At 38.5% G+C, this 14,193-nt stretch overlaps 1 protein-coding gene across 4 annotated transcripts in view; it reads right to left on the minus strand.

Moving 5' to 3' along the window:
- Positions 1-252: 252 nt before the first annotated feature.
- Positions 253-14,193, minus strand: part of LOC139964827 (BMP-binding endothelial regulator protein-like) — an 81,228-nt gene continuing 67,287 nt past the window's right edge. For all 4 annotated transcript variants that reach the window (XM_071966831.1, XM_071966834.1, XM_071966833.1 and 1 more), the window contains 10 exons: positions 13,660-13,750; positions 8,075-8,157; positions 7,561-7,660; positions 6,887-6,993; positions 6,291-6,422; positions 4,661-4,777; positions 4,066-4,114; positions 3,448-3,774; positions 2,267-2,603; positions 253-1,416 (listed from right to left, as the gene is read on the minus strand). In XM_071966831.1, the coding sequence (XP_071822932.1) occupies positions 1,281-1,416; positions 2,267-2,603; positions 3,448-3,774; positions 4,066-4,114; positions 4,661-4,777; positions 6,291-6,422; positions 6,887-6,993; positions 7,561-7,660; positions 8,075-8,157; positions 13,660-13,750 (1,479 nt within the window). In that variant the 3' untranslated portion in view covers positions 253-1,280. The remainder of the gene's footprint in view (positions 1,417-2,266; positions 2,604-3,447; positions 3,775-4,065; positions 4,115-4,660; positions 4,778-6,290; positions 6,423-6,886; positions 6,994-7,560; positions 7,661-8,074; positions 8,158-13,659; positions 13,751-14,193) is intronic.

The following is a 14,193-nucleotide window of genomic DNA, read 5'->3' on the forward strand; positions in this document are numbered from 1 at the left end:
ATTTGCCGAACCTACGAAGATTAGAGAAATAATTTTGGCAATATTTTGCATCACAACGTATTTTGAAAAGAGTGGTTTTCGACAAAAAGGTGACTTACTGATTTACAATAATGTGTTGCCAAAAAAATAAAAACTATTTTTATTACGGCAGATTACTATGGTAACCGACCATAAAATAAAGGCAAAACTCTCTCAAGGAAACACGCACTCTATTTCAGACTATTAGTATACTGCATTTTTATCGGTTTTCCCCCCCCGTTTTTTACCGACACTATAGTACTTCAACATTGAGTAATTATATGAAAAACATTCACTCACCGTAACTTTACCAGTAAAAAGTAAACATATGAAACTAAATGACGTCATCGGAGGAATTTACGCATGGGTTCAAGGGGGAGGTCGCAAGTATGGAAAATGTTTGAAAATGCCCTCGACAAAATAAAATATCTGAATGGCAGCGTTAATTGTTTTGGTGATAACGATCCGAAGGAAGGTGCACCGACATTTTGTATCCCCAGGGGCTCCGGGTCAGATCGGACCCTAGGGACAATTACGTCACCGGGACCTCTTTTTGAAGCCTTCGTAACTTTCATGGTACATTCAAGGGTCATAATTATGAGATTACAGTTTCTCTCTATCCAATATTTGCCCTGCTCCCCACCCCCCCCCCCACCCCATAAATGGTCAGTGCCTGTAGTCCCACCTGACTACCATTCACATCAAGCCTGCACCTTCGTTACATATAAATATAGTCACTTCCTACACATCAATCAACCAATCACTTGCTTTGTTTTTTGTTTGTTTTGTTTTACTCTTTTGTTTAAGTCAAATCCTGAGCCACTGTAACATCATTGACCCAAAAAAAGACTGTATTCTCTATTAATTAATTATTTAATAAATTAAAAACTGTAAATGTCTCAAACCATTCCATAAAAATCTAAACATAATCTCGCTTAAAAACCCTTTAACTTTTAAAATTCTTTTCATATTGAAATTATGACACGTTTATGTCATTATTTATACTGAGACGAAATTAATACTGAAACATTGATGCACAATGCTGCATACCAGCACGTCAGCCTTAAAACACGTATAAACTGGTTTTGTAGTGAAAATTCCCATTTTGAGGTGTATTTTCGGTTTTGTGAAGTGTGTTGATTTTCAATAAATTAAAACTAAGAGTAAAGTAAAATGTGGATTTGAGTTGTTCTTGGCATCAAAGCGATTCCTTTTTTCCCCCTCTTTTTTTTTTGTCTGTTGATACTTTTTTTCTTTAATTCTTATAAAATACAATTTCCACTGTACAATTCTCGCATTTCTATGCCGTGTCTTTCACATTCACGGATAAACGCTAATACTGCCTCACAAGCACAAGAATGGGATGGTCCACACTCACAGACATCTGTCATGCAAGATCTGAAAAGAGAAGGAAACGAAATAAAAAGAGACATGATATTTATGCAGTAATTAAACATGTTGCGTCAACTATCGTAAAAAAGTTCTTATCTTGACGGAGAAAGACGGTATAGATAACAACAACAGATGGCCGATGAGTATATCATTTTATGTTTATTCAAAAGTCTGGGTTGCCCGTCGCTTATCTACGGTGGCTTAATAGGGACATAGGAAAGAAAAAATGAGTCAAGTCAAAAGTCCTTTTTATTATTATTAGCAGGTAGAGTGAAAGTCACAAGTCAGATTTTATTCAAGTCAAATCTTTTCATCTTATTGCAAGTAAAGTTTAAGTCACGTGTCAAATTTTTACCGCAAGTCACACTAAATGTGACTCGAGTCTTAAGTTCAAGCCAGTAACTCGATTGGACAGCACTGTAAAAATGTCATTCATATTGAAACTTTAACAAAGAATTTCACTGAAGAAAATGACCTTAAAGATTTTCCCTTCGTGAAACATTTGATTATCTCATTTCATAATTTTGAATTTCTACAGAAACTTTGCGGTTTAAATTGTTCAAAGAAAGTTTCTTTTTTTTTAATTCTACGAGCAGTTGTGGCATTCTAGAATTTTAGGGTCAATGTTGGTAAATCTTAATCCATTTCTGTCTTAAGACATTTTTGAGTATAAATTGAATCCATTTCTGTGCTAAGAAGCGGTTCAAACTATTTAGTTTGTCAAGTTTTAACCCCGTTCTTTGTTTCCAGTGATTAAAGTTGTGTATCTTTCTTACGATTGTGATTAAAAAATATATATTTTTAAACTTGAAAATAGCTATATATTTCTATAAATCGATAATATATTTACACCTACCTGTAATAAACCCACTGGTCCACGACTCCTTTACAAGGGTCAAACTCGGCAGATTTTAATATTCTACATTCTCTCCTCGCTTGAACTTTTGCAAAAGGGTTATGCCGACATGGAGAGAATAATTGTTTCTTCTCGCTGACGTCACACTCTTCCTTGCTTCCTATTCGCCAAGAGGAGGCAAAAACGTTGACGTCATGGACAACGGCGCCTTTTAAAGTTCTAAAATCATTATGTCTATCGTCATCGTAATCTCCACAGAGACCACATAGTTTATTCTTGTAACTGGTTGACACAGTTACTTCTATAAAACTATCTCCATCCCAAAGAACTTTAATACCTGGAAAATAAAAATAAAAATCATAAATAATAATAAATTATTAAGTTCGATACTAACTTTTGTTTTGGGAGGTTTTTTGTTGTTGTAAAGAAATAAAGAATTGAGGTAAAATTGTTAGAGAATGATCATTTGCAAATGAACGTAAGTATATGGTAACATCATGTAAAACTGATCTCATATTCAGTTGTGTGACAATTTAAATCAGAAAATCCTCACGTGACAGTATTTCTCAAGAGAACCGTTTTGTACACAGTTTAATATGTCGAGCAATGTCATCATGCATGATACAGCCCAATGAATGACGTATCTTATGGACCGGGAAAACCATATGGTTAGGGTTAACCCTAGGGTTAACCCTAACCCGAGAAATACTGCATCACATCACTGCATCACATACAATACCGTATACTTCTTGAGGCAATGCAACTTGCCACATTACAACTTGTCTTGAGAGATGCAAAAAAATTGAGGTCTTGGTGATTTAAATGTGTAAAGTGATGAATATTCATTTCATGAAATATATTGCTTTGATTGGTTAATATTTGGTTAATTGGTGATTTAAATGTGTAAAGTGATGAATATTCATTTCATGAAATATATTGCTTTGATCGGTTAATTTGGTTAAATATATGAACAGGGGAGAGCAGTGCAAAACTTGAATAAGTCTGGCAATTTACAGTATCAGCCTAAGGTATCAAGAATTTATAACATCAAATTTCAATCCTATTTTTGTTTCCAATTTTAACATATTGTCAATACATTATATTTGTAGCTCAAATATTTCAATTTGCAATTAGTAATCTATTGAATATGCATACTGTTTAACGATTGGTGGAATACCTACCTATATTTAAATAAACTGTTATAACGTAATTTTCAAAGCTTATATGCCCCAGTGTTGGCTCCGTATGAGGGACCGTTACGGCTTCTCTATTCACTCGCACTTGTTTCCCTTGGCGTAGTGTTATCATGTTCTCACCGACGTGAATGAAGACCGTTTTACTCCAAGAGGCGTGGCGAGATTCCCGCCCATCATTACGCACGCGTATTCTAAAGGAACTGTGCGTGCAGTCCGCAGTCAGAAGGTATTTACAACGGCCTTGGAAATTAAACAGACGGCCATCGAATGTTCGATAATGCGGGTCGCCAAATACTGTGCAAGTTCCATTTCCTGTAGATTACACAGAATCAAAGAAGAGAAATATATTTACAACTCAGTGAAAATCTAAAGGTTATGATGAACGGAGAATATTTCTAAACTTGTATAACACCGATAATGACATATATAATTCTATATAAACGGTCAAATAACATGAGAAACTATAGTTATGTGACAACCAGTGAACGATTAACCATTCATCCTTCCTTTGACAATCGTGTAGTATGGAACCACAAAATTGTGATAGATTCAACAGAAAAAAAGAAACATTCAAAACTACGCCACGTTTGGTCATGAACTTACTTTCTACACAACGAGGGCAGCATTCACCTTCAGGAGTTTGTAAAATGTACTGTGGAGAATAATTGATACAATAAATCATATTACCGATTATCTTCGCCAGGTCTTTTTTTTTTTGGGGGGGGGGGTTAAAAGAGAGGGGGTATGAGTTGAAGCATAGGAGAGATGGAAAGGGACAAGGTGCTTTTCTTCAAATTTACCATGTCGCGTGATCAATTAATTAAAATAAAAGAAATTCAACCTTTGTTAATTTGAAATCACAAAATGACCCTAATATCCACTTTGTTTCGTAAACTTGAGATGTTGAGGTAAAACTGCAGCACAACCTTGTGTTGTTTATATTAAAGAGGGGGGGGGGGTCCAATACGAAGAAATGTACGTGCGGATTATCACATCACGATAAAATGTGCCCCCTTTTTTTTACACCAATGCGAATTTCGTTGTTCAAGGGCCATGATGTGTAGACGTTTTCTCCACAAAGACGAATTTATTCAGACCAATTATACTGAGAAAGGTCGTGTATGTGGCTAACATCAAATTAGTTACAGAGATGACCAAGTCTGTGTGTATAAGCAGATCAATGTTGTTACACACTTACCCTTCGGCTGTCGGGGCAGACGAGTGGCGCTGTTTCACATCTGTTCACTACACATTCTTCACGTCCTCCTTCACAGCGGCACGTCTCACACGGTGACACTGACCACTCTTCGTTATGCTATAGATGTAAAAATACAAGATACTTGCATATATATATATATATATATATATATATATATATATATATATATATATATATATATATATATATATATAAATATATATATATATATATATATATATATTATACTATAGAATCCTAAATATGTAAGAAAAAAAATAAACAGAATAACTGTATTATTACATGGACACATGAATCAGTTCTTCTGGAAATATTAAAAGACCATACACATCCTCTTTTCGAAAACTATGTATTCTGCCGTTCAGGCAGCAGACTTCGCATGCCACGGTCTAAGCATAACAGATTCAGGTTTTCTTTTGTACCCAATTCTGTTTCTTTTTTCAACCTGAGGGCTGTTAGATAGGTTTCTTTTGTTTTATAATCTTGTTTATATATGTATTTTTGTGTATATTTTTCTCACATGTATGGATATTGTTGCTGTTGATATTCTTACCTTTTCATTCAACTTCTCTGTGTTTTGTTTATACTAATATTTTACTGTATTCTGATTGTAACTTCAAAACTTTGATTTTTTATGTGTTTTGCTGCAGGGCGACGAATTTCCATATCTTATGGACGAAATAAATATCTATCTATCTATCTATCTTGATAAGTTAAGCGGCGGGTTATCAATGGCGTGAGCAGAATTTGGTCTAGAGAATGGGGGTGGAGGAGTTTTTTGGTAAGTGGGGGGAGGAAAGAGAAATTCTACGTTCGCCGACAATTATGTGTAACCGTCAGTTAAAAATTACTAAAAAGGACCCTTAAATTATCGACATCTGTCCAGGATAAATAATTTCCAGAATCAAAACTGACCCACATTTTTTCCCTCATTCCCCCGTTCCTTAAATATACAGCACTGCGTGTTGTTAAACGATTGCCTTAGTATATACGATTGACAATTTGCTTAGCTATTTTATATTACGTTTTAGACCTTACTAGGTAATTTTAGCAATAGTATCAGATCTTCTTATCATCCATTTAAGGCAAGATTTGCAGCCATACACTTGTTGCTTTATTCATCGTACATGTATTTCTAGGGATGAGCCAGTTGCCCGATCATAATAATAATGCGACATTTCTGAATGAGCGCCCTCTACTTGAATTTTTCCTAGCATAATCAGAGTCGCCATGGTGAAGAATTACTATAACAAAAGAATCTAAAAGGTTTTTTTTACAACTCATTCATCATAACGACATCTGAGACTATCCTCCCTATGTTGAATTTTGTGCAACAAATGATTTTATTGCGATATAAGAAACATTCACACAAAGGCACCAAAGATACAGTTATCTATAGATGCTGAGATCAGGATTATAGGGATGGGGTGGAGGTGGGGGTGGTGGGGAAGCTTCCTGAAACTGTCACACTGTCTCAGGGGACAGTTTGTTTGAACAAAAAAAGTAGCCAGAAAACCCCGGATGAGTCAGAGAGTTCCATTATGACGTCAAATGTTTACGTCACGTGACAAATTGCCCCATAATTACACCTAATTGTTGATTACTATACCTGGTAAACGGTCCCGTTCACTGAACAAGCAGCACATCGAGGGCAACAGGACCCTTCGTCTCGAACAAGGTGGCTCTGTTGGCAGTCGTACTGTGATGGACATTGCTGCGTATCACAAATAACAGTGGCGCTCTGCAATAATGATTACAAAAGTCAAGTTTTATAAAATCAAACTGGAGCAAGATTAATAAACCTCTGCATTATGCGGGCGGGTGGGGGTGGTTCCAGACATTATTGACCGACGAAAGATCGCCTGGTAACAAATCTTCATTGTGTAATGATGCGAAGGCATTTGATCGTAAGGATCGGTCAATTCCAATTTCCGAAAAGGGGGAGGGGAGGAAGTAACACACTGAAAACAAAATGTGACGTCACAGTCGGACAGCAACCCACTCTTACTGCATGGTGACCAAACATTTGCGCTTCTAACCATGTGATCGTGTGACCTTTGTAAACCCTCCCTCCCTCTCCCCTCTCCATAAACGTGTCTTTGTTTCGATGGGTTTGAGTCGACTTTAGGTAACGTAGTACAATCTGTAGCAGAGAAAAGACAGGTAATCACGTGACTATAGACGGTGATGTGATGTGATGCTCACCAGGCAAATACACGTGGTACAGTCGTCTTCAAATACGACATCAGCATCTTCAAAAACTTCTCCTCCGAACAGACATCGGTCGCCCAAATCAAAGACCCGACGCTGCGCTGAAACAAAACCATCGACATACATTCGTAAATAGAGAATTTTAATTTTCTACTACTGTTGTCAAAATGGTGGAGAAAAACTTCAACCTGACACGGTGGCATTTTACAACTACAATGATCCAATGACGTCATATTAATGCATACGGGACTTTGAAAGAAGCTTGACAAAAGCAGAATGTCTACCATAAAGTACCAACTGCTCTTGAAAGAACATCATATAAAACTTATAATATTTACTAAATTTAGATTGTATTTTGAATTTATGAAATTATAATTAAAAGTCTTGATTAAGTACAAAGCATTTCAAGTTACTTTTGCTGAGTTCTCCAACCCAATGAGATACACATCATCGGCCTTAAAGTCTCTAATAGTATTTTTGGAATACTTTATGTTGTGGGGGCAGGATGGAGCGAGGAGGGGGTGTTGCCAAGGTAACCGAAACGGTTTTGTACACGGTCGTCTCAAGGCTTAATAGTATATTGTCCTGGTCAAGGGGCAGATAACGGTGGAATATCAGACACTCCTCACAGGAAAAAAAAAAAGACTGGACGTATCTTAGGGACTTACCCATGCACTTTGGACAGCACTCTCCCGGAGGTGTCTGTACTTGATAACTTGGACAAGACAGGACAGGACACGTCCTCCGAAAGCAAGAGAGAGTATCATCCTATCAGAACCAGACAAAAAGAAAAAAAAAAAAATTAATTGTGCCAATGCCTTGAAATGTTAGGTTCATCACGTCGTTGTAAGCCTTCACAATAACTTTTACGAACTTAACCAAACCAACAATATTTAGGACCGATGATACCTATATCAAATGACTGCCAATCTTAACTGCACACCCCCCTCCCACCTCCCCCATACCTTCTTGCCTTCCTTCCCTCTCACTCCTCTACCCCATCATTCCTCTCTCGTTGGCCTTTCCCTACCCTTTATTTGTTATAAAGGGACAAACACCAACAACAACAATTTCAAGTGTTTTTTTTTGTGGAAGATCTGCTCATTCTACAAATATCCTCAGTGAATTAAAAAAATTCATTACATCATCAACGATCACTATGACAACAACCCCAAGTCTTACCCGACAGTTGCATTCTATGCATGGGTCATCTTCCTTGTACGAGGTCTCCCCTTCCTCCAAGAAAACGCCGTTTAGGATACATCCTGGGAAAGAATCAAATGTGAGAAAAGGACATGAATATCCAACATATGCAAATATATTGTATCACAAAGAAGCTTGGTTATTACCATAATTTACAAACGTATAGTTTATACGTGGCTCTTTCTTCCTTTGATTTGTTTATAACTATTTTGCATAAATTACCAGAAGCGTGACATGGTCCTTTTTTTATTAGTTTGCATCAGGGGCGTAACACACTACTGTTTGAAAGATGCGCTTCGGTAACAGCAGACTACATTTGAGAGTATCCGCTGGGGGGGGGGGGGGGGGTAGAAGACTTACCGGTATGTTTGAAAGAGTGAACCAGGGACTTTGCCGATTGTTTATGACAGTTCGTACCAGGCTGTGTTTAATAGGCTGCTGCATCAGGAGCGTAGAGGACTATCGTTATGTTGTAAAAGAGCGCCCCCAGATTTGCAACTGTTCTTAATTTACCGCGCCAGGGGCTTTTGACAGATTGTGCCATAGGGCGTAGAAGACTACTTTTTGAAAGAATGTACCAGGGAGTTTGGAAGATTGCGCCAAGGGCGTAGCAATCTTCTGTTGTTGTATTACAGCTGCAGGGTTGTGGCCTGTTGTAAATTTAAGAGAACCAAGCGTACATGCAGAATGCTAATGGAAGGGATGTTGTTAAAAATATCTTAACTGCCATATTTTGAGAAAATACAAGAAGTAACCAAAACCAGTCACTTCTTAACTATGTACTGAATCTTGACTACAATTGCGTGGCAGTTCACGCTCCCTTTGACGAATCATCGTCCCAAAATAAGACCCTATTTCAACGGAGAAATTTTCGCTGGTTGCTTATATCTACTTTTCCTTATTGCGTCCCAGATATGATAAGAAATGATAAAATCAATATTTCCCAAAAGTGATTGTGCTAACAGGAGAAGCAATTGATTCCTATATCTCCACTAGCCCTTCAATTATTTTGATTAGGTCAACGAACTCCCCCCCCCCCCTTCCCACCCATTCCATATATATATATGACTACTTCCTTTCTCATCAAATATCCCACGAGGTTCGTCATCCAAATCAAGTTTGTCCAAGACTAATATTTTGGCATTCAGATTTTTCCAATGCCCCCGATTCACTTAGCTCCAGGTCAGTCTGGATTGACTTTAAGTTTAAAGCAGGTTTACTTAAGGCCGACCACCGTACACCACCGCTTAACATTCACCTTAAAGTACCCTCTTCACTACCTGGCGCCAGATTGTCAAGTGGTGTCGCACTTCCAAAATGGCACGACCACAAACTAGGATGAGAGTTAACTCTGTTTTCAATAGGAAAACAGTTATTACTGTATATGGTCGAAAGGGAGATGGTGTATATACTTTATTTTAGTAAAGTTTAGGTTATTATATATTTAGGTTGTCCACGAGAACAAGTTTTAATTAATTGATGAAACTGTTTGTACGGGGTAGGGTGGGATGGGGTGGGGTGGGGTGGCTGGGTGTAGGGGTGGGCGATCATCCAGGAAGTGAGAATGGCTTAACGTTTCCGAAGTGAGTTGCTTACAAAAGTTGCCATCTGTAAAACTTTTTAAGAAAAGCGTAAAATTCCTACGAGTATTTAAGGGAGGGCATGGTGTACTGAAAGATGAAGGGGAAAGTTCCTGCCTTCTTTTCTTCTGGCTGGTATACGTCTACTAGAAACTATTTACTAATAAGGGTCTTGAAAAAGAATAATATAAACGCCCGGTTAAAAAAGAAAAATCCGTATAAGTCTATGGAAAACAACAACATAATGAGAAGTGTTCCTATTGATTTCTATGTGTGTTTGTTTCAACGGTAGATTAACTTAGAGCCATATGCGGAGGTGAGAGGGGGTGGGGTGGAAGGGGGGATGTACTCGTTTTACTCGTATACTCACACCAAGGGGGAAATAGTTATTCTTGTACGCATGCGCTGGTAAACGTAAATAGATCTCATATGAGTCAATCTCGTTCATTTCATTGTTGACATTGAAGAACTTCCTTTGGTCAGGATAAATTAAATTTACAGATCAAGTCAAGCGGAAACTATATAGAAACCGATGATATTTCCTGATCATAAAAAGTTGTTTATCATTTTGCCATTCATTGTCTTACAGAAAACGCAGTGAAACCAACCTATAGCTGCAACCTTACGTTATGGAAGTTTAGCTGGGCAGGAGGAGGAGAAAAAAACAAACGACAACACCACATTACAGAAGATAAATACTGGACAAACCTGCCCTGCCGAATGACTTTCCTTACCCCCCCCCATTTCATATCGCCCCCTCCCAATTTCATATCTCCTCCCCCCCCCCATTCCACCTTACCACACAGTTGGAACTAATCTACTCCGGCCTTTCTTACTTATAATGTGGGGACAAGGGGGTGGGGGAGGGAGGTGGACATCATGAACCCACTTGGTAGTGATATTACCAAAGCGGTATTGATGAATATACCATCAAATGTGTGGGAGGTCACCTAAACATATCTGTGGGGGATTTAAAGCGCTGGGTCAATGAACTCATTATACATTTACTAGCGAGAAATGACAAAGCTTACCCTGTCTGGGGAATCTCCCATTACCCACGCTTCTCCCCATCCCATGTATCTCCCCTGACCCACTCCCCCCTTTCCCCCACCACAAGGCCCTCCTCTAACGCCATCGCTTTACACTGCCTCTTGTTTTTTAACAAACAACACACGAACCAAAAAAAAAAACAAGTGACGTCAACGGTTAACCTAGCCTGAACTGAGCCTAAATTGGCCTAAACTGTGTCCATATCCGATCCATACAATAGAGAACCAGTATAAACTACATAACAGTATCTAGTTCACCAATACACTTCTAATACTCTTCTTCTCTTTCCCCTTCAAAAGGCTCTCTTGTCAAAAATAATCTAAGTAGTTCTAAATAGACGTTTTCCAAGACTATTAAAGGTGATCCAAATGTACAAAAGTAGGTCTAACGACTAAAATACGAGGTCACTGAAGGAAGAATCTCAGCGATGATATAAACCGACCTACTTCCTTGAAGACCTCCTGTGCCAAGTGGATTTAATTGCTACACCATGCATAAACAGAGGCGTCATATATAACTACAATACACAGATTATGGTCGAAGACGGCGGCCTCGTGGTTAACAAACTTTGTCTTCTATTAGTATTAGTAAAACGAAAAATCCGTCCTCAATATGAATTTACGGTTATAATCACTTTCTTATGACACAAATCTATCAATGTTCAAACTATAATAAATATGCATGTCGGTTTTTGTCAATTCTCAAAATGGCTCTTCAATAATGACCGGACCTTTGGTAGCCTATATAGACTACACTCGCATACATACAAGACTATACGTGTACAATTCGGTACATTGGAACAAGGACATGGGCACTATAAGCACGACTAGTACGTTTCTGCAATGGTGTTGAAAACGTACAGACCAGGTATATCCCATACTACCTATAGGAGGACAACGTACCAGAAGTAGATACTGTACAGATACGTATTTGCCAACCAACATGTGTTGAAATAAAGACTTACAAACAGCCCACCCCAAAGAAGGATATTTTGTTTGCCATTCCAAATTCCTCACACTTTGTATTGTATCAACCCACTTTTTATGCCGAAAGTTGACTCATTCATAGATTAGGAGGAAATAACTAAGGTTCCACCCCTATTTTGCCCCTACCTTTGCCCCCCCCCCTTCGTACCCAATTAGCTGACAACTAGCACCAACATGACTTAGTTATCTTGCCCTGTCCTCACCTCTCGCCACTCCCTCCAGTTTCCTTTTCCCTGTCCCCGCCAACGAAGTAGCCATTAGCACCAATTAGATGCGCTCTCTAAATATCATCACTGTATGAACGACCGTCACCTTTCAACATTCCACTACCTAGCCTTCATGCGCCACCCCCCTCCCCCTGATCGCAGAACCAACAGCACATGTGCTCTTTAAATCCTCATAACACACGACCTTCCCCTGCCCCCCTTATACCCACTCTCACACAACATCTTTCCCCTCTTCTTTTCACCACGCCCTTACTCCTTTCTTCATGCCTGCCCCCCCCCTCCCCTTTCTACACCCCGTTCCTCTTACAACCTCCATTCACCTCCCAATCAATAAACCAGTCAACACCAATACGCCTCCAACATCTATGTTCATACAACAATATCAACATATTACATACGAACGTGTTAAACACATCCGACATAATCTCCATAAATATAACTTCCTTGTAATGAACCGTCTAGGATAAATGACTATATCCTAATTCCGTCCCGCCAACAAAAAAAGAAGAGAGACAATTTTATTAAACTTCCAGATACCAACGACGGCATAGGACTACAATCTTTCCTCATTTTGACTCAGCGTCTTTGCCAAATAACCGTCCGTCCATTAATGGCACTTTAATATGAATTAATAAATCAAAGTTACATGAGCGTCAATGTTAGTGTTATATAACACCGTTGAGGAACCATCATGTATTTTCCACCCCTGACCCTTGTGTTATGACATTCTACACCTGCCAACAACCAAAAAACCAGCCACAGTTTTGAACTCCAGTGTGTTAAAAAAAAAAGAAAAAAAAAGAGAAGATGGACGCGATGCCACTATGTCTAAAAATCGAATTTATTTCACCCTAAGACTAACACCAAAATTGTATATAGACCCTACCCCAAGTCGTAATATTTATGGTGTTCGCTATCACCCCTTACGGTTCCACTAACATTCAACATTATAACTTTCATCAGACATTTATGATGTAATGACGGCAATGTTTCGCAATGAAAACTTCCAAAATATCCCTCAGGATGATGTACCGACTTTAAGTATATCGTGTTTTATCGATGTGATCCTAACGAAGTTTTATGGTGACCTAAGCTTCCCCACCAACGTACTTTTACTAACTGTAGACAGCAGCGGTGAAGAGCCCCCACTGTATGAGTAATTATTATTTTCAGTGTAGTTTTTATTTTGGCCTATAGGCAGTCACTGACTCACTGAAAACAGACATGCGCAAGGTACACATACGTATAGTGACGGCAAGAAAGAAGGGGTGAGTGGGGGAGGGGTGGGGCAGAAAAGAAAACGTGCTACTCACTGGGAAGATGACACCAACGCGTGTCACTTGACAAAACTGAGCTTGAACACAGTACTCTAAAACTATGAAATTTTTATTTAACACATTTTTTATTAACACATTGTCCAAATATACTTGCCTCAAGTCGCTTGCCCTCATACGACACAATGTTTTGTTGTCCCCAAGGGTTAGGGATTTTAACGTCGATCACATTGGCTAGCATTGTAAGAATGTGTCTACCTCAACTCAACAAGAAATTAAGTAGTCACGTTTGGCATAAGCAGTGTTATCTGCCTTCACTCTCAATTTTGGCATTTATCAAGTTTTGAAGTTAAATGAATGTTTATTTTCCGTATCATGCATCTGACGTTTTTTAATCTCTTTTTAAGGATGCATAAATGTGAACTAGAATGAAACCGTATTACATACCTGGACACACAGGACAACAAGAGTCACCTCTGATGCTTGGATGTTCACATTGGGGTTCACATTGCATGTTACTGGACGTTACGACGCCTTCCTGTCGCAAAGAAAGATGAAATGATGATAATAATAAAATGATGCTAACAAAAAAATTATCGTTATTTAAGTCATAAAAAATTATTTTCCAGAATAATAAAGTGACTGAATTTTTGTTTGTTTGAATGGGTATAGAAGAAAATCACTGGTTTTATCACGAGCCAGAAACACAAGATCTCACTTGTCTAGATCTAAGGAATGGGTGTGTGGTGGGTAGGGGTGGGGTAAGGGTGGGGGTAAGGGTGGGGTAGGGTATGGGTGGGGTAGGGGTGGGGTGGGTCAGAGGGGACGCGTTCTAGGCTGCTCTACTTGTAGAATAAACATCGCAACTCTAATTCATCACGTAGAAGTTTTAAAACCTAGCACCTATTTTTGTATCATCATTGTGTTCTGTTACATCATCATGTTTCAGTTTTGTATCATCAATAAGTACTTTTTGAAATA

The sequence above is a fragment of the Apostichopus japonicus genome, chromosome 23 (genome assembly GCF_037975245.1).
Source record: "Apostichopus japonicus isolate 1M-3 chromosome 23, ASM3797524v1, whole genome shotgun sequence".
NCBI classification, from domain to species: Eukaryota; Metazoa; Echinodermata; class Holothuroidea; order Aspidochirotida; family Stichopodidae; genus Apostichopus; species Apostichopus japonicus.